Source organism: Fusarium falciforme, chromosome 4 (genome assembly GCF_026873545.1).
Source record: "Fusarium falciforme chromosome 4, complete sequence".
Lineage (NCBI taxonomy): Eukaryota > Fungi > Ascomycota > Sordariomycetes > Hypocreales > Nectriaceae > Fusarium > Fusarium falciforme.
In genome coordinates, this window is record NC_070547.1 from 5,006,248 (window position 1) to 5,029,747 (window position 23,500).

At 50.4% G+C, this 23,500-nt stretch overlaps 6 protein-coding genes and 2 pseudogenes across 8 annotated transcripts, besides 2 other annotated features; 5 read left to right on the forward strand and 3 right to left on the reverse strand.

The window, feature by feature from the left end:
- The first annotated feature begins 21 nt into the window (after positions 1 to 21).
- NCS54_00625600 lies at positions 22 to 1,985 on the forward strand (annotated as a pseudogene). Its single transcript has 5 exons — positions 22 to 449; positions 512 to 858; positions 908 to 1,224; positions 1,286 to 1,382; positions 1,438 to 1,985.
- Positions 22 to 1,985: a sequence feature.
- Positions 1,986 to 2,457: 472 nt separating this feature from the next.
- Positions 2,458 to 4,722, forward strand: NCS54_00625700 (annotated as a pseudogene). The gene is made up of 4 exons: positions 2,458 to 3,390; positions 3,458 to 3,843; positions 3,890 to 4,204; positions 4,263 to 4,722.
- Positions 2,458 to 4,722: a sequence feature.
- A 359-nt stretch (positions 4,723 to 5,081) lies between these two features.
- Positions 5,082 to 10,076, reverse strand: NCS54_00625800 (SGNH-hydro domain-containing protein; the record flags this gene model as incomplete). The annotated part of the gene is made up of 21 exons (XM_053151726.1): positions 5,082 to 5,603; positions 5,659 to 5,836; positions 5,892 to 6,014; positions 6,064 to 6,113; positions 6,167 to 6,453; positions 6,502 to 6,523; positions 6,612 to 6,905; positions 6,953 to 6,970; positions 7,018 to 7,154; positions 7,216 to 7,378; positions 7,438 to 8,013; positions 8,064 to 8,122; positions 8,177 to 8,502; positions 8,556 to 8,813; positions 8,954 to 8,988; positions 9,038 to 9,139; positions 9,193 to 9,262; positions 9,312 to 9,332; positions 9,396 to 9,651; positions 9,706 to 9,867; positions 9,941 to 10,076. 21 exons carry the CDS (start codon positions 10,074 to 10,076, stop codon positions 5,082 to 5,084), a joined length of 3,795 nt encoding a protein of 1,264 aa, XP_053007701.1.
- A 1,082-nt stretch (positions 10,077 to 11,158) lies between these two features.
- On the forward strand, positions 11,159 to 12,127 carry NCS54_00625900 (Hypothetical protein; the record flags this gene model as incomplete). The annotated part of the gene is made up of 2 exons (XM_053151727.1): positions 11,159 to 11,605; positions 11,939 to 12,127. The coding sequence occupies 2 exons, from the start codon at positions 11,159 to 11,161 to the stop codon at positions 12,125 to 12,127; spliced, it is 636 nt and encodes a 211-aa protein (XP_053007702.1).
- Positions 12,128 to 12,285: 158 nt separating this feature from the next.
- Positions 12,286 to 13,140, reverse strand: NCS54_00626000 (F-box domain-containing protein; the record flags this gene model as incomplete). Its single annotated transcript, XM_053151728.1, has 1 exon — positions 12,286 to 13,140. One exon carries the CDS (start codon positions 13,138 to 13,140, stop codon positions 12,286 to 12,288), a length of 855 nt encoding a protein of 284 aa, XP_053007703.1.
- A 1,107-nt stretch (positions 13,141 to 14,247) lies between these two features.
- Positions 14,248 to 15,570, forward strand: NCS54_00626100 (Hypothetical protein; the record flags this gene model as incomplete). Its single annotated transcript, XM_053151729.1, has 1 exon — positions 14,248 to 15,570. The coding sequence occupies one exon, from the start codon at positions 14,248 to 14,250 to the stop codon at positions 15,568 to 15,570; it is 1,323 nt and encodes a 440-aa protein (XP_053007704.1).
- Positions 15,571 to 18,566: 2,996 nt separating this feature from the next.
- On the forward strand, positions 18,567 to 20,107 carry NCS54_00626200 (FAD-binding PCMH-type domain-containing protein; the record flags this gene model as incomplete). Its single annotated transcript, XM_053151730.1, has 2 exons — positions 18,567 to 18,879; positions 18,933 to 20,107. The coding sequence occupies 2 exons, from the start codon at positions 18,567 to 18,569 to the stop codon at positions 20,105 to 20,107; spliced, it is 1,488 nt and encodes a 495-aa protein (XP_053007705.1).
- A 373-nt stretch (positions 20,108 to 20,480) lies between these two features.
- On the reverse strand, positions 20,481 to 21,260 carry NCS54_00626300 (Hypothetical protein; the record flags this gene model as incomplete). The annotated part of the gene is made up of 2 exons (XM_053151731.1): positions 20,481 to 20,979; positions 21,028 to 21,260. 2 exons carry the CDS (start codon positions 21,258 to 21,260, stop codon positions 20,481 to 20,483), a joined length of 732 nt encoding a protein of 243 aa, XP_053007706.1.
- Positions 21,261 to 23,500: the final 2,240 nt, after the last annotated feature.

Genomic DNA, 23,500 nt, shown 5'->3' on the forward strand with positions numbered 1-23,500 from the left:
GGAGAAAAAAGACGAAGCAGGCTCTTTGTCGAGTCTGACGGTCCGAGCAAGACGACAGTATCGATTGCCATCCCCGAACCCAAGTATCAGCGGCCCATCATGTCGAAGCGACCAAATTTCCTCATAATCGTAGCCGATGACCTCGGCTTCTCTGATCTTGGTTGCTATGGCTCAGAGATTAACACTCCCAACCTCGACAAGCTGGCGCAGGGTGGCGTCCGAATGACCAACTTCCATACCGCCGCCGCCTGCTCACCAACGCGATCCATGCTCTTTTCTGGCACGGACAACCATATCGCTGGGCTTGGAGAAATGGTAGAGTATATGATGCCATTCGAGGAGTACTTCAAGGACAAGCCGGGATATGAAGGATACCTCAACTGGAGAGTGGCTGCTCTACCAGAAGTGCTGCAGGATGGTGGATATCACACAATATTTTCTGGAAAATGGTAAAGTCATCACTTAATTCCCCACTTATCTAATTGCAATGCTCATATCCTGGCTTCTGTAGGCACCTCGGCCTGACGAAAGAGTTCTCTCCTTCCTCGCGAGGGTTCTCCAAAGATTTCACGTTTCTCCCTGGCGCTGGCAATCACTTTGGCTATGAGCCACAGCTTCAAGACGACGTCTATTTCCCCGCCCTCACGAGCAAAGGACACTGGATGGAAGATGGGGCAGGTTTCGACCACGAGGATCTCCCGAAGGACTTTTACTCCACGACCACCTTTACGGACAAGATGCTGGACAAGCTCAAATTCAGGACGGAAGAGGAGAAACAGAAGCCATTTTTCGCAACCTTGGCCTTCACGGCGCCACACTGGCCACTCCAAGCCCCAGGACATGTTATGGACAAGTACCGTAGGTGTCCTTCTCTCTGTTAAATAGAGTCTCTGCTAATGCAGCACAGGCGGCAAATACGACCACGGCCCAGATCACCTAGCTGCATCCCGTCTACGTCGCCTTATCGAGCTCGGGCTTGTGAGTAGGACGGCTCAGATCCCAGACCCTGTGGGCGTACAAGGCTACGAATGGAGCTCCATGACGGCAGACGCTAAAGCTAGATCTGCTCGGACGATGGAGGTATATGCTGCCATGGTCGAAATGGTGGACGATAACGTAGGTCGCGTGTTGAAATACTTGGAGGAAACCGGCGAGCTAGACAACACGTTGGTCTTGTTTATGTCGGACAATGGAGCAGAAGGCGCTTCTATAGAGGCAGCGCCGGTTAGTATATCATTCGTTCCTCCCTTTCGCTATCGTCGTTGCTCTGACATGACTGATGCAGATCATGGGCGGTACCAAGACAATGGCATACATATTCGACAAATATTACAACAACAGTCTCGAAAACATTGGGTGTCCAGATTCCTTCGTCTGGTATGGTGAGTTCGGCTATGAACACAATGCCATTCGCATATTACATGCTGATTTAGAAAGGCCCCCGCTGGGCCTGCGCGTCCACGGCCCCGAGTAGGGGTATGAAGTCCTGGGTCCTCGAGGGTGGCATCCGTTGCCCATGCATAGTATCTTACCCTCAATGGCTCACAAAGCCTGGTACCATCACAGACTCCTTCACGAGCGTCATGGACATTCTCCCAACAATTCTAGAGCTAGCAGGTGTACCTCATCCCGGAAAAACCTTTCGTGGACGCGAGGTAGTACTTCCCCGAGGCAAATCCTGGGTCAATCACCTGTCATCTAGCAACGACGCAAGAGATAGCGTGTACGATGAACAGGTTGACATTCATGGTTGGGAGTTCCTAAACCACAAGGCAATCAGGAAGGGCAAATGGAAAGGTGTTTGGATCAGCGCGCCGCGTGGAAAGGATGAGTGGGAGCTGTATGATGTTGAGAGGGATCCGTCTGAGCTGTCAGATCTCGCTGCCGAGCGGCCAGATGTCTTGGAAGAGATGATCTTTCACTGGGAACAGTATTATTCGGAAACCGGGATGATACCAACTCCTATGTTGGGCCATCGTCCATAGGCAGTAGCTTGCAATATATCCAGTGTACTTGTACTGCATGTAGCTATTCGCAGAATTCATCGCCTCTCTTTTTAACATGAAGCGCCGCACTCGAGATATAAATTATGGCTGCACCCTTCTGTTGAAGATATGTCATTTTTACTTCCCGGCCGCATTCGTTGTCGAAGAGATTGTCAGCGATCAAACTAACTTGCAGGGGTCAGTGAAGACGGATATCTAACAATTATTGGTCGCATAGATCCGTCCCCTGTCCATGTTCCCTCTGTCAAGCCAGGCAGCCATTGTTGTACTCATAAAGACATCAATTGATGCTAAGGAAGCATAATACAGTAGCATACTGACTCCCTATTGGTCTTAAACCTAATGCCGTATGTCTTGCCGGGGAATGAAGCTGAAGTTTTGGGGCGCTTCTACCCCGCACTCCCCCGGTTCCTGAGCACGTCATAAACTAATAAAATGGCGAACGGTACAGCAACCCTTCAACCTCCCCTTTTCTAAAGAGCTACCCGTCCGTCTTGCCGTCTACCCGTGCTTCCGTCCAGCACCACAGCATCTAGCGGCCATGTCAGAATCGTCCACCACTTCCCCCCAGCAAGATGATTCACCGCCCGTGTCTCATCTGCATCCCAGAGATGGGAACCCCCTAGTTCATCACCCTGCCACCAACCGGGGCCGCGCTGAGGCCCAGTCGAAACGAAGACGCCTTAACACAACAGACTTTGCTCAACGTAAGCGCGCCGCCGAAGCATGTCAGTTTTGTCGAGTGAGAAAAACAAAGTGCGATAGCGCTCGCCCGCGGTGCGGTTTCTGTGTTCGCAACAATGCCACGTGCATCTACAAAGATGTGCAACAAACGGTTGAGACGACACCTGTGCGCATGCAACACGATGTTGCTTCTGACGGAGAAGTTATAGCTCGCTTGGAAGAGATCAAGGAGATCCTACTCAGGGGCTCACACAAGACCTATGGCACCTCTTCGTCCACCATAACAATAGAAACGCGGAATCCCTCTGCAACGGAAAACATTCTCCCCACCGCGACTCCGAATCCTTGGGCAAGGTTCTCCCATATAGCCAACACCAGTTCATCGAAAGGGCGTCAATTTCCATATGCAGCCCTGCGATGTGAAGGCCTCCTCAAGTGGCCTTGTCTAGCCAGTGTCATCCCCCAATCCGCCACAAACATCGACTCCTTTTTGTTCAGCCCAGAGTATAGAGAGATCCGGAAGATCCAAGGAACAAATCATGGGAGGGGCATCAACGAGCATGCCTTGGTCCCCCTCTGCGAGAAGTTCTTGGTCACAGCACATCCTCGTAACCCGATTCTTGATGATCAAGAATTATTATGCCACGCCCGCCGAGCCACCGGACATGGACTTGATTGGGACTCTTCGACATGCCTAGTGGTGAGTAATCGCCAATGGTTCAGTTCCTTGTGTCGTTTGGTCCACTGACTGACACGAAATGGGATAGTTGCTAGCCTGTGCTCTGGGTTCTTATGCTACACCTTGGATCAAACCAAGGGAGCAGCTTTGCCCTTTTGATGAAGCTCAACTTCAAGCCCTAACAGAGGCAGAAGACCAAGATGAGGCCGAGGCCTATTATGTGGCCGCACAGAAACGGCTTGGGTTACTAGGCAACTCGATCCAGGATATCCAATGCTTCTTCCTTGCTGGCATGTTCGAAAAGACAGCTCTGCGTCCATTGAGAGCATGGCACCACATTCAACAAGCCTGTGGCCGCCTTGTGACTCGGTTGCTACAACGAGGCGAAAGGCCCCTGGCGCTTTTCAATGACTTGAATCCCGAAAATCATCACCTTGAGCAGCGGCTTTTCTGGTCTTGCCTCCGCGCTGAAAGGTTCGCGGCCTGACCTGTCTTTGGGGCTTGACTCACACATCCTCAGTGAACTCGTTTTCGAACTCGGCGAAACACCAGGGAGCTTGGAGAATTTCTCCTATCCTGATGCTTTCCCTTCGCCGCCTGATAACCTTTTTGATGACGCTTCATTTAACACTGATGGTTCGCCACCTAGCTCTCTCGATAGGCAAAGGCGAATCAACGAACAAGGTTGGTATTACTACCTTGCCGAGATCTCGGTCCGGCGGACGGTAGACGAGACTTTGAATCTGTTCTATAGTCAAGGTCCAGAGTACTGGATGGAGAACCCTGCCTACTTGATCCGCCAGTACTACGAATGTGATGGCCAAGTGTCATCGTGGTAAGTGATATCCACCACTGAATCGCCGGTATTGTCACTGACAAGTCCCCCGTCTTAGGCATCGCCAAATTCCGGCTCTTGTTCAATTCGAGGAAAACGTTTTCCCGGACGATGAGCTCGCCCAAGGGTTACAAGCACGAGCATCCTTATGGCGCGAGTACACTTTACGACCGATCCTCTACTATGTACTTCACGCTCCCGAGGATCAAAATGTTTCATCAGAGGCTCTTTCTCTGGCGGCGAAAGAGATACAGATTTGCGTCACGACCGTTCAACGATGCTCTTTCTCCGGGAGGCATGGTGGTATTTGGTTCGTTTGCCGCAACATATTTACTGCTGCATGCTTGATTCTTGCATCTGCTCTTCATTCGCATCGTGTGCAGCCACCTCCCGAATGGCAAGGTATCGTGAAGTTGGCAATCCAGGTACTGAGGCGATGGGGACAAGAAGCTCAAGACGTTCGAGATATGAGAGATATACTATATCACATGTATGAAGAAATCCGCAGGAAACTATGAATAGTAAGCCACTGTGTTATATGGCGTTGGGCTTTGATCCAGTTATGTATCTTTGGCTGCATTCTTTACTATGTGGCTCTTGGTCCCTTTTAGAGACTATGGGAAAACAAACTACCATTTACATGACAGGGAGATCCGATATGACCACCCACCACAACCCTTGCTCTTCCAATGGTCTGGGTCTTTGTAGCACACAATCCCACTGACGCCATCACAATACAGCTGACCTACCGAATAAGGCGAACCAATGTAGTAGCATTGTTTGCCATATATCTTGTCATTATTCGTAACCAAAGTCGGGTACTCGGCGTCATCGGGATCATTGGGACTGATCTGCGAAGTTCGAGAATACTTGCCCGTTAGATCGCAGTGATCCTTGGGTTGCTTCCCTTGTAGAGGTACTCGGTGATGCCCCACATCCTCTTGTTGCCATGTACATTCCTCTGGAAAATGGTGATCTTGTGCTTCTTCTCCGAGGCATCGAAATCATTGCAACCATTTAGCCACGCGGCAATAGCACCGGTCTTGGGATCGACAGGAATGTAATCCATACGACCAGTCGATGAAAGCGCCCCGTACCGAACGTTGGCACCGGAGGTGCCGACTCCGCCAGCGATCTCGCCAGCTTCCCGCCAGGTTGGCTTGTTGGGGTAGTCGTTGTACCAGACCTTGACACGGCCGTCGAGCTTGCGTGTCCAGACGTAATCTGCCTTGCCATCACCGTTGTTATCGATAAAGTCAATCTCATCGGGCGACTGGTTAATGCCGGAGGCATCTGCCTCTGGAAGTGGCTTGTACCTGTCGCTTGTGTGCTCAGGGTGGTAGATGTTCCGGTAGATGGTGGTGCCGCCGTTGTCTTTGAGGTAGATGCAGTCATCTCGCTGAAGAGCAGTTAGTGTGCTGGTTTATAGTGTACTTGGAGAGTCGGTATCTTACCCCATCGCCGTCAATATCGGCAATTCTGACTCTTTTGCCGGGTCCGAGACCAGATGCTATGGTGCCGATAGGCTTGAACTTCCAGCCATACTCGGAGCTCTTGTCTTCACCCACGTTCAAGTAGGCCTTGAGCATACCGGTTTTGTCGTCCAGGTCTAGATAGTCGCCAAGCCCATCCCTTGTATCCTACAAGTCAGCTGAAACTCTAACGTATAACGGGCCTAAGGAATTACCCATTGATGTCACTAAGAACAACTTGACGGGCTGGTGCCGCACCGGAAGCAATGGCCTTCCTACCATTCAGTGGCTTCCAGGCCCACCCTAGGGAGTCCCCGCTGTCCACTCCTGCATTGAGACTGCGTCAAGGTCAGATTACTGAAGGTTGTGGGTAATCAGTCAACTTACTAGACAGTTGGAGTCCCCGATTTGGGGTCCAGCCAGAGGTAGTCATCGATCTGGGATCCACAATCAGAATGATGCCCAAAAACTTCATAAAGTGAATACTCACTCCATCGCCATCAATGTCCGCAAAGCGTAGACCATCAATCGTCATGGAGCCATCTGCCGTCCCCCGATTGTACCATACAGACAGGGCGCCATTCTTGCCGACATAGACGTAGTCGTCTTTGCCATCCCCGTCCATGTCGGCCAGGCTGATGGTGCTCGGGTCCTTCTTGATGCCATCTGCGATAGTCTTGGGGTCGCCTTGGTTAATAAAGAGAGGCACACCTTCTCTATTCGTCGGCTGGTTGAGAAAGCCAGTGAGACCACCGTCGTCGTCCCAAATCAGATAGTCTGCCGCGTGTTAGCTGCATACAGCACGGTGCCCCACGAGGTACTTACCGTCTCGGCCATCGCCGTTCACCTAACAAACAAGTCAGTTCCCGCTGCCTATGATCATTGGGCATGGGAAAACTCAAATCCGCGAATATCAGGTTAGAAATGTTCCGCACAGCGCCCGTCGCAATACCGCCCATGGCATGGAAGAGTACATCTTGTCCTCCAGCCGACCCGGTATTCATGTGGTGTTTCAAGGATCCCCCTTCACCAATGTACACGTAGTCAGCCCTTCCGTCGCCATTGATGTCAGGGAATCGCAAAGTCTCGAGGTTAGCATGTGGAACCCCTGAGGCGATCTCGCCTCCAGGCACAAACCTCCAGCCGTTAACCCTGGCCTCGTCGGGGCCGTAGTTCCACCAGACACGAACAGAGCCATTATCTGGATCAACAACGAGATAGTCGTCCATCTGATCAAAGGTTAGCCATGATATGAGTCAATCAACTTGATACTTACGCCGTCTCCATTCATATCCTATGAAATGTTAGCTTAGTCTAGTTGAGAAGTCATGGAGATCTTACCGCAAGGAAGATGGTCTTGGCCGGGCCCACGCCACTGCCGATAATGCTGTTGTTGTTGCCTGCTGGAGACCATGGCTTGGGCAAGTTGTTCAGCCAGCATCTGATCTCTCCGGTCTTGGGATGGATCCAAACGTAGTCTTATCCCGTTGATTAGCACAGCTGAAGACAAAAGACGACCTGCCAATGCGACTAACTTACCGGCCTTTCCGTCGCCGTTCATGTCGTGGAGACGGACGTAGCGAGTATCCCACCCCAGTCCCTCAGCAACCTCTCCCTCGGCAACCCAGTTCTTGTGGTACTTCCAGTCACCGTTGTGGCCCACGTTGCCTTGAGCAATCTTTCCCGCACCCTTCCAGATGGGCTTGTTGTTACAGGCAGTCCAACTCTTCCCCCCCTCGCCGACTCAGCTGCATCAGCGACGGTCTCCTTCGACGTAACCTGGATTGGGCTCTTCCCCCAGTCAGGAGCAGGGATGTTCTTGTCAATGCCGCCATTGTTGCCGCTTCCGCCGTTGTTTGGGTCGGACCCGACGGGCTTTTTGATCCAGCTGGTGGGGATCTGGTGAATGAAGCTGTACCAATAGTCGCCCATGAGCTTGTACCCTGAATTCGTAGGATGAATACAATCTTGCAGATCGCTCGCCTTGAAGGTGGTGAAGTCGACAGCGAGCACGTGGTGGCCATCCTCCCTCCGTGACTTGACCACGTCAGGAATGAGTTTCTGGAACTCTTTCGTTGCCGGACTCTGCCTCTTGTCACAGGTGTTGATTATCATCGCAACTAGAATTGTGGCGTCCGGGCACTCCTTGATCATCTTGTCGACCAGCTTGCCCAGTCGATCAGCAGCTCCCTTGGGGTCGTTCCCTTCTTTGGAGATGCCACGATTCGGGTTCATGTCGTTCGCCCCTGCTACCAAGAGGATGATATTGGGCCGTTGCTTCAATGACGCATCGACATGATCAGATATGTACTGAATGGTCTTTCCAGACCAGGCTGCCTGTTGTTTCTCGGTTAGCAGTGTTGCGTTGCTCCGCAGAGGGGCCTTACGTAGTAACCATCACTCATCGAGCCAGATGACTCTGTGCCAGCAAAGACGACTTTATCACCTGGGCCTGATGTCAGCATAAAACATACCGGGCCGGACTGATGCGTGCTCCTACTAGACAAATCCTTATTGAGCTGACCACGGTAGCCGTTGCCATCCCCACCATTCCTGTCGCTCAAGTACCCAACAGTTATGGAATCTCCCGCTGCTAGAATCCGTAGCTTCGTGCATTTCTTCACAGTCTCCCCAGCTTCGGTTTCCTTGTACTTCAGAACGACGTCCGTGTCAGGAAGATCAATGGAGCAGGAGCCAGAACTCTCATCCTCCATAGGCACAGTATCTTTCCCATCCTCTTTCGCCCGGTGATTCGACATGTGAAAAAGGACAAGGTTCGCGATGAGCTTGTGCAGCAGAATCTGTGGGTGGAAGACGCGTCCATACCTGCAAACCTCGCGGTTGATTCTCAGCTTCATTCCTGGGTTTCGAGGTTTTACCCGTCAGGCAGCGCATTAGATACACTGTCTTCGTCGATATCCAGAGCCGAGACTGTCTCCGATGAAGACAGTTTGCCGTCATCGTCTATAAGACGATCATGTCTGAACTCGGCACTATCATCAAAAGTCTGCATCGCTTGAGAAAGTATATTCATCTCAGCGGCGAAGGTTCCATTGTGGTAGCTGCCTGTTCCTCGTTTCCAGGGATACTTGCCCCACAGATCCATGGTGTTGAGCTCGTAGAACATTAATTCTGGCCTGTGATGCTCAGCATGTTTCATCTTCATTATATACCCAAGTGAGGCTTATCTCGTGTTGCTATCCACGGTTGATTCGTCGACGCCGGGCTCGCAGAAGCGCCCATTAAAGGCTCCGAAAGGTCGTCGTAATCAACAAACTTGACCTTGTCACCCGCCCGTGCAACAGCCGCCTCCTAATTACAGGTGTTTAGAAGAAGACCACATGAAACAGAAGCGAGATACCAGACTTGCCAGCTGTTTATTCATGAGGTCAACGAGAAAATTCATCCAGCGCCGGTTGCTCGCTTTCAGAGTGATGACATCTTGCAATCGGCTGTAGGCTTTCTGCGTTGAATAGCCAGTCGGAGCATAGCAGCACATCCAAGGCCAAAACGCACAAAGATCCATACTGTCCAGCTCACTTTGTTGCACGCCGTGTCGTAGTCGGTCCCGAAGAACTTTGCGTAACTGTTGGATTTCGTCAGCCACTAGTCCCCGAGACGAGGGAGAAACATACCCGGTATGGTATATCATGCCGCTGAGTAACAAGACAGTTAGTGCTGGTCCATGAAAGGAAGGGGGTTTCCAAAGGGTCACTTACTCGGGGGACAACTTCCTCTTGGCCGCCTCAATCATGGTGTCGAGTCTATTCCCAAATTCGTCACTGCGGATGATGTTTTCTGACACTTTAAGCTGCCCTTCGCATCCACGGGAATATTTGTCCCAGTCCCACGCGTTAGCCCACTTGTCGCCTTTCCAGCTTGCAATCTTCCCGATGAACCACTGGGCATCGCTAAAGGCTAGCCATTGGAAAACGCATTGGTTGAGGATGTTGAGAAGCTCCGCATCGTTGCCACCTAGGTAGAATAGATGAGCTAGAATGCCATTACTGAGCTATTAGGGGAACAAACCGGCAGAGAGAAGAATGACCTGCTGGCCAAAGCCGAGCGCAGGAATCTGATCATCAATCACGTCCTGAACGACTGCCCCGGAACATGACTCGAAATAGAATTTCCTCTTGGTTGGATCATCAAGCCTTTCGTCCTGGTTGACAAGGTATGGGTACGAATGATCTTATCGAGCGCAATCGGAATCTTGATCAAGCATTAGCATCATTCGGCATGCCAAGACAAAGAAGGTACTCACCACCTGGGCCCTGCAGTCTGTCACCATCCCCTATTCCGGCCGAATACGAGTCTCCAATAGCTGCAATCTTTTTGATCGAAGAGAGGTCATCAAAATAAAAGTCCTCATCCGTAGCCCTTGAGAACAAATTTGACATGGGTATTGATCCAAAATCTCCCAACGCTGGGCGAGCGACTGCTGTGCCAGAAGCGGCAGACAAAGCCAGGTAACGACAAAGCGTACTGAGCTTCATAATGAGGCAAATAAACTGTAAATAGAATGAAGGATAGACTACTCCATGGCAGATAGAGACAGGATGCATGCTTTCCGAAGCACTTTCATAACTTGGCTGCATCCAAGCTGTACTGTGGCGAACACTTTACAGGGGAACAGAGTCCGAACAGGTACCCCGCGAACCATGTTGGGTTCGGGAGTTGCCGGGCCTAATTCGGGCCAAGTGACGCATAGAACGATCATCCTGCGTCAAATTATCTATGGATAACCAACAGGTATGTTGGGGCCATGTTCTGTTGGTAGAGAGAATATGGGAATACGGGAACGTACAAGGGGTTACAACTTGAGCCCCCTTCAACCGTTGATCTATTTGTTCAAGTTAGGTGAAGGCTCAGGACACTAGGGCAGTGCTCATATCCACTCATGCGACAAGTATGTCTAAATCAGACAAAGAATCAGTTCATGCGCAGCACCAGCCCACAGCCCTGTTTCATGCCATACTACCGCTTGTTGTTGGCAGTTGGCTTCGGTTGTTGGTAATGGGCTGTTGGTTGTTAGTTGTTGGTTGTTGGTTGTTGGTCGTATCCATGGTGGCCCCTACGCGGAACACCCGGGCGGTTCTTGGCAGCCGGTAATTGGTTCGTTAACCAAATAGATCGCCAGACCTGTCCCATATTTAACCTCACATGGGACCGAGTCAAACATATTGCATTTTCCCAAAGCCCGTGCCTAACGGCCCACACAGAAATGATGGCTGTGCACTGGACTAGGGCCTGTTTCATCTACAGCGTTGGGTCTTTTGTGATCGGGAGTCGAATCACCATTCTAGATCCATGTTGGATGTACTCTCGTCTTGATGGTTCTACCGTCTCTCCCTCGGCGAAACTAGTTGCTATCATGATTGCTTATATTGCCGTCCCTTAGCATTTCTTAACCGCTCTGGTCAGTACCGTCCTTTCGTCTCATATTCTTTCCTCGTATCACCAAGCTTGCTTCATTTTCACAATGGCGGGCTTGACCTTTTCCCACCCCCTGATACTTCTTGCCCTGCTCCTTGCCTTCAGTCAATTCCTCGAAGCAGTTGACTTTTCTAGACCTCGTCAACCGAAGGGTGATCTGAAAGTCCGGCTCGACTATGCCCTGGCAACCGATGGCGGGAGGACCAAGAGGGACAAAAGAGAGGGCCCACACAAATGGGTCTTTTCTACTTATCTCGTCTTCAATGAGCCAGTATCTTCGATTACCTCGGGTCAACTGCGACAAATAGCATCTGACGCCATCGACGAAATGAGCGAAGACATTATGCAATACAAACCGGAGGATGATGACAGAACCGGGAGGCCGCGACGCCTCCCGGGGGTTATGACGATCATGGCCTTCGACAACGAAATCATTCTGGCCTCGTCACAGAAGGGTTCGGTTGCGTTTCTCAGCCGTTATCCCGACAATCCTGTTAGCCAGACGTTGGACCTCTGCCAGACAGCTTGAAGGGACTAAGTCCTCTCTCAAGACACCGGAAACGAAGAAAAGGCAGCCTAAGATCATTTCCGTCAACGGAAATGTGGCGAGGTTTCGACTTTCTTTCAGTACTATCAAATACATCACAAGAAGATAGCAGACCTAGCCTCACAGGCCCGAGTAAGTACAGTCATCCGAACAGCGGCAGGTCACAAAATTATTCCTGGATGCGGAACTGTCCAAAACTCAAATCCCCCTGCGGATCGTGACGTGAGTCAATATCTTAACTTGTGAATATGGTTTGCCCGCTTTCTAACGTTAACGCAGGATGTTTGGGGATGCAACCTGCTGATCAAGCATGCAAACATCGATGTGGACTACTTCCAGGATGATGTTCAGGCGGAGCCGTACAACTTAGATGAGATAGCAGGAGGTATCAAGAGAATTGGCCAGATCCAAATGCACCCTTGTAATGACAATAAGAAGGTATTGTGGAGTGTGAGAAATGGCAATTGAGGGAGAGCTCTGGTTAGGACACTTCTGGATGCTGATGCCATGCCAAGAAAGATCGAGAATACTTGGATTTTATCGACTCACGGTCAGAATATACATGGTACAAGCCGAAACTTAGTTAGCAGTGTGGCTCTCACTGCAGAACCTCTTGACCCCAAATATCACTGATTCCTAACTCTCGGTTGTGGATTTATCAATTCAAGGCTGAACTGAGCACCAAGGCTTTCCAGCTCTCTCCTGCACTCGCTCGGCTCTTCATCCATGTAGCAGGAGCCAGGGAGGGTGATATTTTTCAAGTTCTCCATCCCAGACAATGCTCCGTTCTCCAGCTCCGACTTGACAGCAGCAACGATCATTTCATCATCCCACTCGTTGTCATCGGTGCACCACACATACGCCGGAAGTCGGAGATATTCGAGACTAGGCGGAAGTATGGAACCGATTCGACCGGGAGAAGGCTCGCTCATGCCCATGACAAACACCCACGGAATGTTCATTCGTTTCAGCTTGTGCAGCTGGGAAAGCTGGCCCAGCGAGCCCTGGAAGGTGATGTCAGGTGGATCGTATTCTCCCATCGATAACGCCGGCTGTGTTTCTCCCGTGATGGTCAACTCGGTTAGCGTGTCCCTGAGCACCGCCAATGCTGCCGCCATCGTATCCAACTTGACGACGCGGTTGCTGACTTTTGGGTCCATATCAGCCTGGTAGAACCAGTTATACTGTAACTTCCGCAGGTTTTTAAGAGCAGACAACAATGGCTCAAGGCGGGTTTCCCTTATCCGATCCAACTCGAGGGAAGTCAGCAACAGCGGATTCGGCGGGGCTGAACATGGCCAAGAAAACTCGATCGGGTTATCGATACAGACTGATAGGTGTTCGATATTGGGCAAGTAGAATAGACTTAAGGCGTCCAGCGTGTTTTCTGGGTCGAGAAAGTGGTCTGTATCGACCCTAGGTGCCAGCTCGACGTGCTTCAGTGACTCATAGACGGGCAATCGTGGCGGAAGGCCGTCCATGGCAGTCTTGCAGAGGGCTGATCTGAATACCAGTCCGATGTATTTGATCTCGTTGGTCCAGTTGCAAGAGAGGGAGAGCCATTCCAAGTTCGGTAATAGACTTAAAAGAAATGCTACAACGGCATTGGGTGACCCAGATTGGGCCTCATGGACCCAAGAACCGGTGTTTTCTTCCGCTCCCGCGGAATCAGCGGCTCAGAAAGTTTTTCGACCTGGAGTAACACGATATCCGGCAGTGCAGCGGGATTCTGAGGGATCCACTGACGTGACGGTGGAGGAAACCCTTCACCGTCAAGTTTCAGGCGTCGAATGTGGCTTCCTAGTTCCGGTCTTTCAAGGATAGTTCGTAGGAGCAGCATGATAGTTGGGTGATCTTGGAGTGTCCATGTCATCCTGATGGATGAGTAGATGAGCGGTTCGGTGAGATGGCGCAAGCCCTTGCTGGTCATGGATAAGGCGGACAAGTCACATAAGGGCAGTAATTCAGCGATGGCAAGCTGCACCTCTGTTGGAAAGTCGAGAATGCCCATGATTGCAGAATTCAAACAAAATGAGATATTTCTCTTGGAAATAGGTAGAAGTGCAGGGACTAGACACAACCAACAGAGCAAGGTTGGTTTATTTATGTTCACAGCACAGCCCGCATAACGGAGGAATCGCTGTACCGAGGCTTAGCCATAAAAAAAATCTGAAAACTGGATATAAGGATCGAGCTTTGGTTTCACATATATTACCAACCTTGTTCAGAACGAATGCCTCAAATGTACATACTATCCTGACGTTTCTCTCTTGGTGTTTCGCGGCCCTAACATTGCTTGTTATGCTTATTGCGTGCACGTAATTATTCTGACAGCCAGGGGCTTTAGTCTCGGAGAAATACACCGCTCACTACGAATTAAACCGCGGGGTCGCCAGATATGGCAAGGTATTTCTCCGAAGCAACTCATCCATGGCAGGGACATTTTACATGATAAATACCATCCATCAGATACTCTCAAGATATGAGAACTCGTGAACCTTTACTCGCGCCATCGTCACTCGTGACTCTCCCCCAGCGCAAAAGGACCTTCTGTGCACGAGCTCTCACTCTCTCTTTAAACTGCCACCATGGCCACCACCGAGATCCCGTACCTTCGAGCTACACCCAATTCAGCCCAGCTGATCGTCAAGGGCCAGCCCTTCCTTATGCTCCCGTCAGAACTGCACAATTCGTCACTGTCTTCAGCAGAGTACATGGAGACGGTATGGGACAATCTGAAAGATTGCAACTTCAACACCGTTCTTGGGAGTGTTACCTGGGAGATGATCGAGCCCGAGGAGGGCAAGTTCAATTTCGCAGAGCTCGACACAACTATTTTGGCCGCCCGCAAGCGTGGCCTATACCTTGTGGTGCTGTGGTTTGGAAGCTACAAGAACGGCACCAGCTCCTATGTTCCAGGCTGGGTCAAGACGAACCCCAGTCGGTTTCAGCGCGCAAAGATCTTCGATCAAGATGGAAAGTTGAAGGTGACAGAAGTCCTCTCGCCCTTCTGCCAGGTTTGTTGGGAGGCCGACGCGAAGGGCTTTGCCGCCCTGATGCGAAACGTCAAAGAGTTCGACGCTGAGCACAGCACCGTGCTCATGACTCAGGTGGAGAACGAGTGCGGTCTCTTAGGAGACTCTAGAGATCGCTGCGACCTGGCCAACGAAGCCTTTCAGACGCTCGTCCCCACTGACCTCTTGGCGTATCTCAAGGGGAAGAAGCAGCTCCACCCCGAATTCGAGAGGAAGTGGCCCAAGTTCAGAGAGGCTGTGGCTATTGACGGCCCCGTGAGCTGGACCCAGGCATTCGGCTCCAGCATATTTGGAGACGAGATTTTTATGGCAAATGCCCTATCCTCTTACGTGGGTAAAGTCGCCGAAGCTGGGAAGAAGGAATATCCCCTTCCATTCTTTGTCAACGTGTGGATGAACACTGAAGACGCTTCTCTCGTGGACCTTGGAGAGACTGGCGGCAAGCTCGATCTTCCAGTGGTGGCTGGTGGATATAAGCCTGGCGTTTACCCGTCGGGTGGTCCTTGTCCTCACACACTCGACTTTTGGAGGTACAACGCGCCAGCCATTGACTTCGTCTCTCCCGATATCTATTTGCAAGATTATGAGTGGGTTTGTAAGCAGTATCGCTACGAGAACCAGCCACTCTTCATTCCCGAGCAGCGAGCTGACGGCCGAGGCGCGCGTCGAGCCTGGCTGGCTTATGGCACCTACAGCAGTCTGGGATGTTCTCCTTTTGGTATTGATGACGTGCCGGCGTCAGAGAGTGATTTCACCAAACCTTACGAAATCCTCTCTAAAACGAGCAAGCACATCCTCGCAGCCCAGGCCGCCGAACCCAACAGCACTTTTGGCTTTTATTTTGACCCCCTTTCCGATAGCTGCAAGGACAAGTAGGAGCACACGTTCGACAAGTTCAAACTGAACATCGCCCGCTCCATAGCCTTTGGAGAGCCGGCTCCGGCTTATGGTATGATCATCCACCGTGGCAACGGTCGCTTCCTCTTCATCGGCCAGGGCTACCAGGTCACGTTCGAGTGCCTAGACCCGTCCACTGTGTACACGGGCGTTCTAGAGTTTTCGAATTGTTAGTAGATAACAACGGCAACCTCACGCGAAGCCGAACACTGAACGGGGATGAGCGTATGAGCGGAGAACTGGGCATCATGCCGAGCGAGACGCCGGACAATGGCGGCTTCCCCATCAGAGTCTTGGTTCCGGCAAGAACTTACGTTGCCGAGTGTGTTGCGTATAGCATTTAGTCAGTTGGTTGTTGGCCTTCTCCGGGTAGAATAGTTTGACGTTAGAAGTCATTTTCGCAATACATGCTGAGAAAGAGTTACTCCCCGTTTTCCGTTCCGACTACTCCACGCGATCCACGATGAAAGTGGCATGATGTGATGTGTACCTATTGATCCTACGCACTAAGTACTTAGTCTTGTCGCGCGGGCAATGAGCTTTGTCTCTACTGATGGGGTTCTCCATGGCCTAGAACGACCAGTCAATCCATGGTCCTCGACATACGGGATAACACAAGAGAAATGATGCCTGGAACAGGTGCGATGGATGGACGTACGTTTTTTGGCTGGACGTCGGACATTAACAAACAGCTCGCGAAAAGGAACGATACTTGCGCTCCAATAGCCTTCAATCAAGGCGAACTAATGGTACCGTTCAGCCTCCTTCGGCGGAATTGGCCAAAAGCATCCTCGAGGTGGCGAGCAGCGCTCGGCGAATCTATCTCAAAACAGACTAGACAACTCGATCCCTTCGTACGACCTGGCCGCGCTTCACAGTGGGGAAAGGGGAATTTCGCCGAGACGAAAGAGTGAAAAGGGAATATTTGGCCGGTGTGGCTACCCTAGAGCTTGAATCATAACTCGATATAATAATACAGAATATGAGAGTAAAGTTACACATATTCTATAAAATCGGTAGGTATAAAATAATTATAAGTAAAAATACTCTTCTTATAGAGAAAGAATTACTAGTATCTTTAGATACTAAATTACCTTTAGCTAACTATAAGTGGCACCTTTAGGGTTGGGCCTTGTGGATCTTGGAATCCAGGAAGTACCATATTTACCTACCTTAAGCATCATCAAATCATGTCAGACAATTTTACCACTAATTTGAATCCCAAATAGCCCCTGCCTGACTCCATTCTATTATCCTGATACTGGTCAGGACCACTCATGTTGCCGGCGCCTGGCGGCCAAAGCCGTTCACCCTTACCGCGTGCTATGATCGTCGAATCGATATGGGCCACGCTTGAACGAGTTGTTCCCCGACATCAAGCCCCTCACTGAGCGAGATGCGCTGGAAAGCTACTACAAGGGCACGACGCCTAATGGCTTCGCTTGATTTACGAGTCTTGGTTTCATGTCTTTAGAATCGTCCAATATAATCTCGTTTTGTCTCAATTCCCTGATTATATATGGCCATCTCATTCTCGTCGTGATCGCTACGAAGGACAGGTAAAGGGCCTTTCACAAATACCTGGGTCCCCTCGCAAAATCCATCTAATACAAACCCTTTTCTATAAGCCGACTCATTGACTCTCACTCACCATTTAGCCAGAGCTAGGTATCTTCGAAATGGGAACGACTCACCACCATTTTTTGAGGGAGTCATCCCCAGTGATGCCAACACATTGAGCACTATGAGAAAAGAGAAACGTATTTCAAGTTGCACTATCATTCCATCGCGGTGATTCCGCATGCGTCACACCCAAGTATCTTTCTCTAGCGTGATCTGGGCCTTGTCAATGGAATCATTGTACAACTTAGCCAACTGCTGCTTCATAGCCTCCTCTGCTCCTGGAGTCACACTATCCGCAAACCCTTTCCAGGTGATCTCGGTCTCTTCCTGCCCCATTTTCTGCAATTGTATCCAGCCAAGGGCGCCAGTAGCGGGAAGCCCAGGTGAGTCGGCAATCGAATACGCAAACGAGTGGGTGTTCGGGTCGATGTATTTCAATGTCTCATGTATTTTGTTTCCATGAATTGTAAGAACCCGAGTAGATCCGATGCCGAAGCCGTGTAGTTCTACGTCTGTGCAGCCGGCGATGTAAAGGTGGGCGGCTCCGAAGGAGGACCACAATGCCCAGGTTCGGGAAATGGGGCTCTTGACAGTCCTGGTTACTTGACCCAAGAGAAACTTGGATTTGATAAGTCCTGCTGAACTTCTAATGTCAGACCAGGGACGATTTCTTCTCCGATTTGAGGTTGACTCCAGTGGAATCGATGTGTTGGGAAGCTCGTACCTGTCATGGTTGATCCTATTACCAAAGTCTTGGCTTTCCCAGCTTTGGAAAGGGGGATCTCTACGATATTTAATAGACCGAGCCACTTCTAGGCACTGCAGATCAGACAAGGTGTGCTAAAATTAGGTGTACAAGGAACAAGAAAAGAGGCTAGCCCTTGCAAGATGACAAAGCGTCCATATTCTAACCTATTTTCATCCATCCAAGCCCCTGCATTCTACGAAGTCGTCAAATTAAGCTCGGCCTTTCGGACTTTCGGACTTTGAGTAACGTCATTCAAGGAAACAAGGTTAAGCTAGGCCTCGTGGCATGCCTAAAATCTGCCAAGCTGAGTAGATAGCCATATCCCGCGGATCCCGTATCTAGCAAATCGCGCCCGGCAAAATCCTATTGGGAACTGCCGGCGCATGATAGTATTCGGGGTCCGAAGACCGCGCTCAGCGGAACTTGGACAGCTCGATGAAGGCCGTGTCGCCATGATACATCGTGAGCATCAACAAAGGCTCAAATGATGGGTATATAATGGGTTTCGCTTCGATGAACAATGTATTCTCACCAAGGCAGCATCCTCACCTCTTCATCTGGACTCTTGAGCAACCTCTTGCAAACCCACAATCTCGAACTCGAAATGGCACGCTCTCATCACTCTTTAGTAGCTTGCTTGGCATGGTGTCTTGCTACAGCAAATGTGTTCGCCGCACCAAGCCTCAAGAGTTGTCTCTTGGCATCTGTCAATGGACAGACTGAGAGGGTCAGTTTTTCTGGTGACACCGGGTTTCAATCAGACCATGTCCGTCCTTACAACCTCAATTTCCCATTCGAACCATATGCTATTATCTATCCCATCGATGCTTCAGAGGTCTCGAGCATTGTCGTGTGCGCATCCAAGTACAATCGCAAGATTCAAGCAAGGAGTGGCGGGCATGACTACACGAACAAAGGTAAGTCCATGTTACTTGCCCAGTTTCAACCGAAGTATTTACCAACTCTGCAGGCATTGGTGGAAACGATGGTGCCATCGTGGTGGACCTCAAACATATCAACCATGTCCAAGTCGATTCAAGCGGTGTAGCCAAGATTGGGGCTGGCAATCGACTCAAAGATGTCTGCGAGAAGCTCCATTCCGCTGGCAAGAGATATATGCCTCATGGATCTTCGCCCACTGTGGGAATTGGAGGTCACGCAACTGTCGGTGGTCTCGGGCTTCACAGCCGACTTCTTGGTACCTCGCTCGACGTCATGACGAGTGCGGAGATTGCCCTTGCCGACGGCACCGTCGTAACCACCTCCAAGACGCAACACCCAGATCTCTTCTGGGCCCTGCGTGGAGCCGGCGCAAGCTATGGCATCGTCACGAGTTTCTCCTTCCAGACCTTTCCTGAACCTGAAGAGGTGGTCAACTTCGCATTTACTGTGTCATCTGAGGACCCAGCACAGCTCTCGAACGCCTTCAAATCCTATCACGAAATCACCACTGATAAATCGCTTGATCCGCGGTTCTCCTCTGTAGCTATCATTGGCAAGGGCTCTGTCTTAATCAGTGGGGTTTTCTTTGGCGTAGAAGCAGACTACAAAGCCCTCGACTTCGAGGGCCGCATTCCAGGCATAACTGAGCGCAACATTGTCGCTGGACTGAGCTGGATGGGCCATATGAACCGTACTTTCGACAGCATATCCAGCATCTTCCCAGAACAGTCCTACTTTTACGCCAAGGACACGGCCATTGGCTACTCAAGCTTGCCCAGCAACGACAGTATTGACACCGTGTTTGAGCACCTGCAGAGCTCAGACTCCGGATCCAAGAGCTGGTTTGTTTTGGTCGATCTCTATGGAGGCACTGTGAATGATGTGTCTAGCGACGCCACGGCATTCCCTCACCGCGACCTTGCCTACTTTTTCGCGCTATATGCTCGGACTGAGTCGGAGACGTCACAGACTGCGCACGAATTTGCCGACAAGGCGGTTCTTATCTACCAAGGCGGCCAACCTGGGAAGTATCTGTCGTATGCCGGCTACACCAACTTGCGGATCAAGGGGAGCGCACAGAGGAAGTACTGGGGCAATAACCTTGCGAGATTGGAGAAGATAAAGACTATATTCGATCCGAGGGATGTTTTCTCCACGCCTCAGGGTGTAAAGCCACGTGGAGGTAAGTTCCAGAAAGATTAGGTTTTCCACTAGTCGTCTTGTAAAGAATAGTTCTGCTCGTAAACAATACCGCTAGACAATACTGTAGAATTTCTTTCTCTTCATTAACGAAGTCTCTAAAAGGGACCATTGGTCAGAATAGTAAAAGACACATTTGCTAGCATATAACGGCATTAAACCCAATACCGTAAAACACCACGTTATCCAAGAGATCTATAGAAGAAATATCCAAGATATAAGACTAAGTGCATGTAACCCCGTTTTTGAAAGTACAACTTCCTAAGAGCCCACCCTCTAAAGTGCAGGCGGGTGTCATAGTAATAGAGAATCAAACCAGGGCCTTTATGTTTACAGCCACTCCCCAGAGAAGCCACAGCGATGCTACAGGTGAGACTTAAATAAAAGCCTTATCCAGGTTGTTGAAAAAGTTGCCATCCTTGAAGGGAACATTGGCCTTGCCGAAGTTAGCGTTCTGAAGGGCATTTCTGGACCGGGCATCCATAGACTCCCACTGGAGAAGCCAGTGGGTGTCTCCCCTGGTGTTGCTCATCTGCAGGGCATGGTTTAGGCCAAGCTGAGTGAAATATTCGACCTTGACCTTGTCACCCTCCCGGATGGGGTTGGTGGTGCGGGAGTAGTCACCGTGACCGGATGCGGCAAAGCCAACGATACGGGGATTGGCATTGTCAGGGTTGTCGATCCAGACTACAACGTTTTCCCAGTCATGGCGGTGACCACCAACGACGTTGCCAGCATTGGGTTGGTCCTTGGGGAAATACCAAGCGTACATAAGGCCGAACTTGCCCTTGTGCCATGCCCCGCGAACATAGGTCTGGCCCTTGTTTCGATCGCGGCAGCCAGCGCTTGGGTTGCCGGTGTCCTGCAGACCGCCGCTGCCAACACTGTTAGATATAAACAGAGGAAGGCTATGGCCACCTTACCTGATATCACCCTGCTCGTTTGAGGCGGTGTAGGGCTGGCATCCATGCGCAATATGCAGGAAAGGCTGGAAGCGCTCCATGGCATTGCCAATTTTCCCACCCTGAGTCTTGGGAAGGACGGGTCCAATCGAGTCGTGTGGAACAATAGCCCGGGAATGAAGCTTTCCATCCACCGGAGTGGTGCTGGCGATGCCGAAAAAGGCAAAAACGGACAGGAGGGCGGCAGAACGCATGGTGAAGGCTGTGAGCCGGGGTAGGCCTAGAGGAAGGTTGATAGAGTAAGGTGAATGAAGAAAAAGTGCTTCGAGTGTGGCATCTGAAATGCTGCTGGAAGGAAGAGATATCTTATATAGTTATCGTCTTCCCAGCAAGCTTTTTTAATAATTCAACCTTTCCTAGTTCAATGCGAGAACGAGAAGTGGAAGCATACGAAAAGTTAAATCGTAACCATTACCTGCCATAAAGGACTATTAAGGTAAGACAGGTGGCCTTAGACCCTTGAGCTCCATAGACCCCTGGCGGAACCCCTGGCAGAATGCCAGGATCTAGGCAAGGAAAGAGGATGAAAGCGTAGGTGAACATACTCTACCTAGGAAGACTGTCTGGTCGCAGGCCCGAGCCCATATCCAACCCAGTTTGGCGGCAGCATGATTAATTATAGTCTTGCTTAAGTTTATCAAGCCAGACCACAATATCAAACTGTCATAGTTACGCCCCCTAGTCATTTTGCGCCTGCTCTGTCGATACGATAGATATAGTGCTTAGGATAACTGAAGACCTAATGCGGCCGAGGACATCTAACCCGTCTTGCCGAGTATGGATAAGCCAAGAGATGCTTGACCTAGCCAAATATAAGTAGAACTCAAAGAACAGGAAAGCCAGTTAGTCACGGCCTGCACAGCAAATCTGTCAAGTGCGGACGGGATAGTGTAATGGACCTTCCCATCTGGGCTATGCTTATTCCCAGGCATTAATAAATAGGCGAGCTCCAGGGCCCTGTAAGTATTCCATGAACTGCCCATAATAGCATGGTCCGTTGCGGAGCACATGTCACGCACGAGTTTAGCACGTTTTCTCGTTCGTTCTCGTATAACCAAGTTGGGTCTTCCTAAAGCTTATTTCCAGTTACGAAGTGACACGTGCTGTCTGCCAAGCAACTCCCCTTTTTAGGCGCAAGTCTAGGTTCTATAAACTCCGCTCTTTTGTGTCAGTAGCCTCCTAATAACCTTTCGCCTAGAAGTATCCAAGGGCTTCATGCGCTCCTCCCGGCCAACCCACACTCCACTTCGTACCGTCGTTCCCGAGCTTATCCACACCAACTCCAGTCGTCCCTCCTTCTCGTGGGCTACACACTCAGTCCATTCCACTCCGTTCTATGACTGCCTAATGACTGGGGATATCCAATCGACTAACGTCATCATAGGATCACCGGCTTAACTTCGCTTGAGCTCGTTCACCTCGTTACACTTTTTGACGTCCCGTTCCATGTCCCGTGGCCCCCCCTTAAACCAAAGTGATAAATGGCCTCCGGCCATAAGGGGAGACTTCACCCTTTGCTTCGCTCAGGTGGCATCTCACTACGTTCGATGCTTCTCTGGAAGTGCTTCATTAACATTCAGAAATTATAATCCGGCCACTTTCATGGGACAGATTTTAAATCGACCGGAGGGAGATTTCTATTCCTTGTCCTGGTAGATAACCAATAAGAGGCCATTGCCGCCTACATTCCTCATAAGTCTATATCATCTATTGGGCTGCGGGAGGACAGCCCCATGACGCCCCTGTCCTCTCCTGTTCCAAACTTCCTCTAACAATCTCATTCTACCGCCCGTCTCGGAGCCGCCATTTTGAACTACTTCAGGCCTGCGTTTTTGATCTGGAGAACTGCTTTGCTTTTTCGGCTGAAGCCAATCTGAGATAGCGTTGACATTCCATGCCAAGATGATGGCAGGAGTAGATACAATGGCCGTCACACCAACTACTCGCCACATCAGTACTTAGACTTAATAACCGCAGCGAAGATACTCACAGAGAATTGGGAATAGCCACCATCCCTGATACTTGACGTCTCCTGACTCATGGGGAAAGCTAGATACGTCTAGAACGAATGGGGACGATAGAAATGAAAGGGGAAGCTTGGGTAACTCAACATTAGCCAATTGCTTTATTAAAAGGTGTCCCATTCCCATGTCAACTTACAAGCACAATAGTTATGACGGTGAAGATGAAAACGCTGTTGGATTGTCTTGCCGAACCATTGGCCTGGATCCGGCTGAACTCAGCCTCTTTGGTACTGGCTTGCTTTTGCTTCAAGTCGAGCAACGTGTTGATCTATCATGGAGGTCAGCGTGACAAATCTAAATAACAGCACTTACAGAATCGTTTGTTACCTCGGCCTCGACGACCATGTCATCCAAATCCTTCTTGGCATCAGTTGGCGTACAAGGATGGTAATACTGCAAACCGTCCTTCA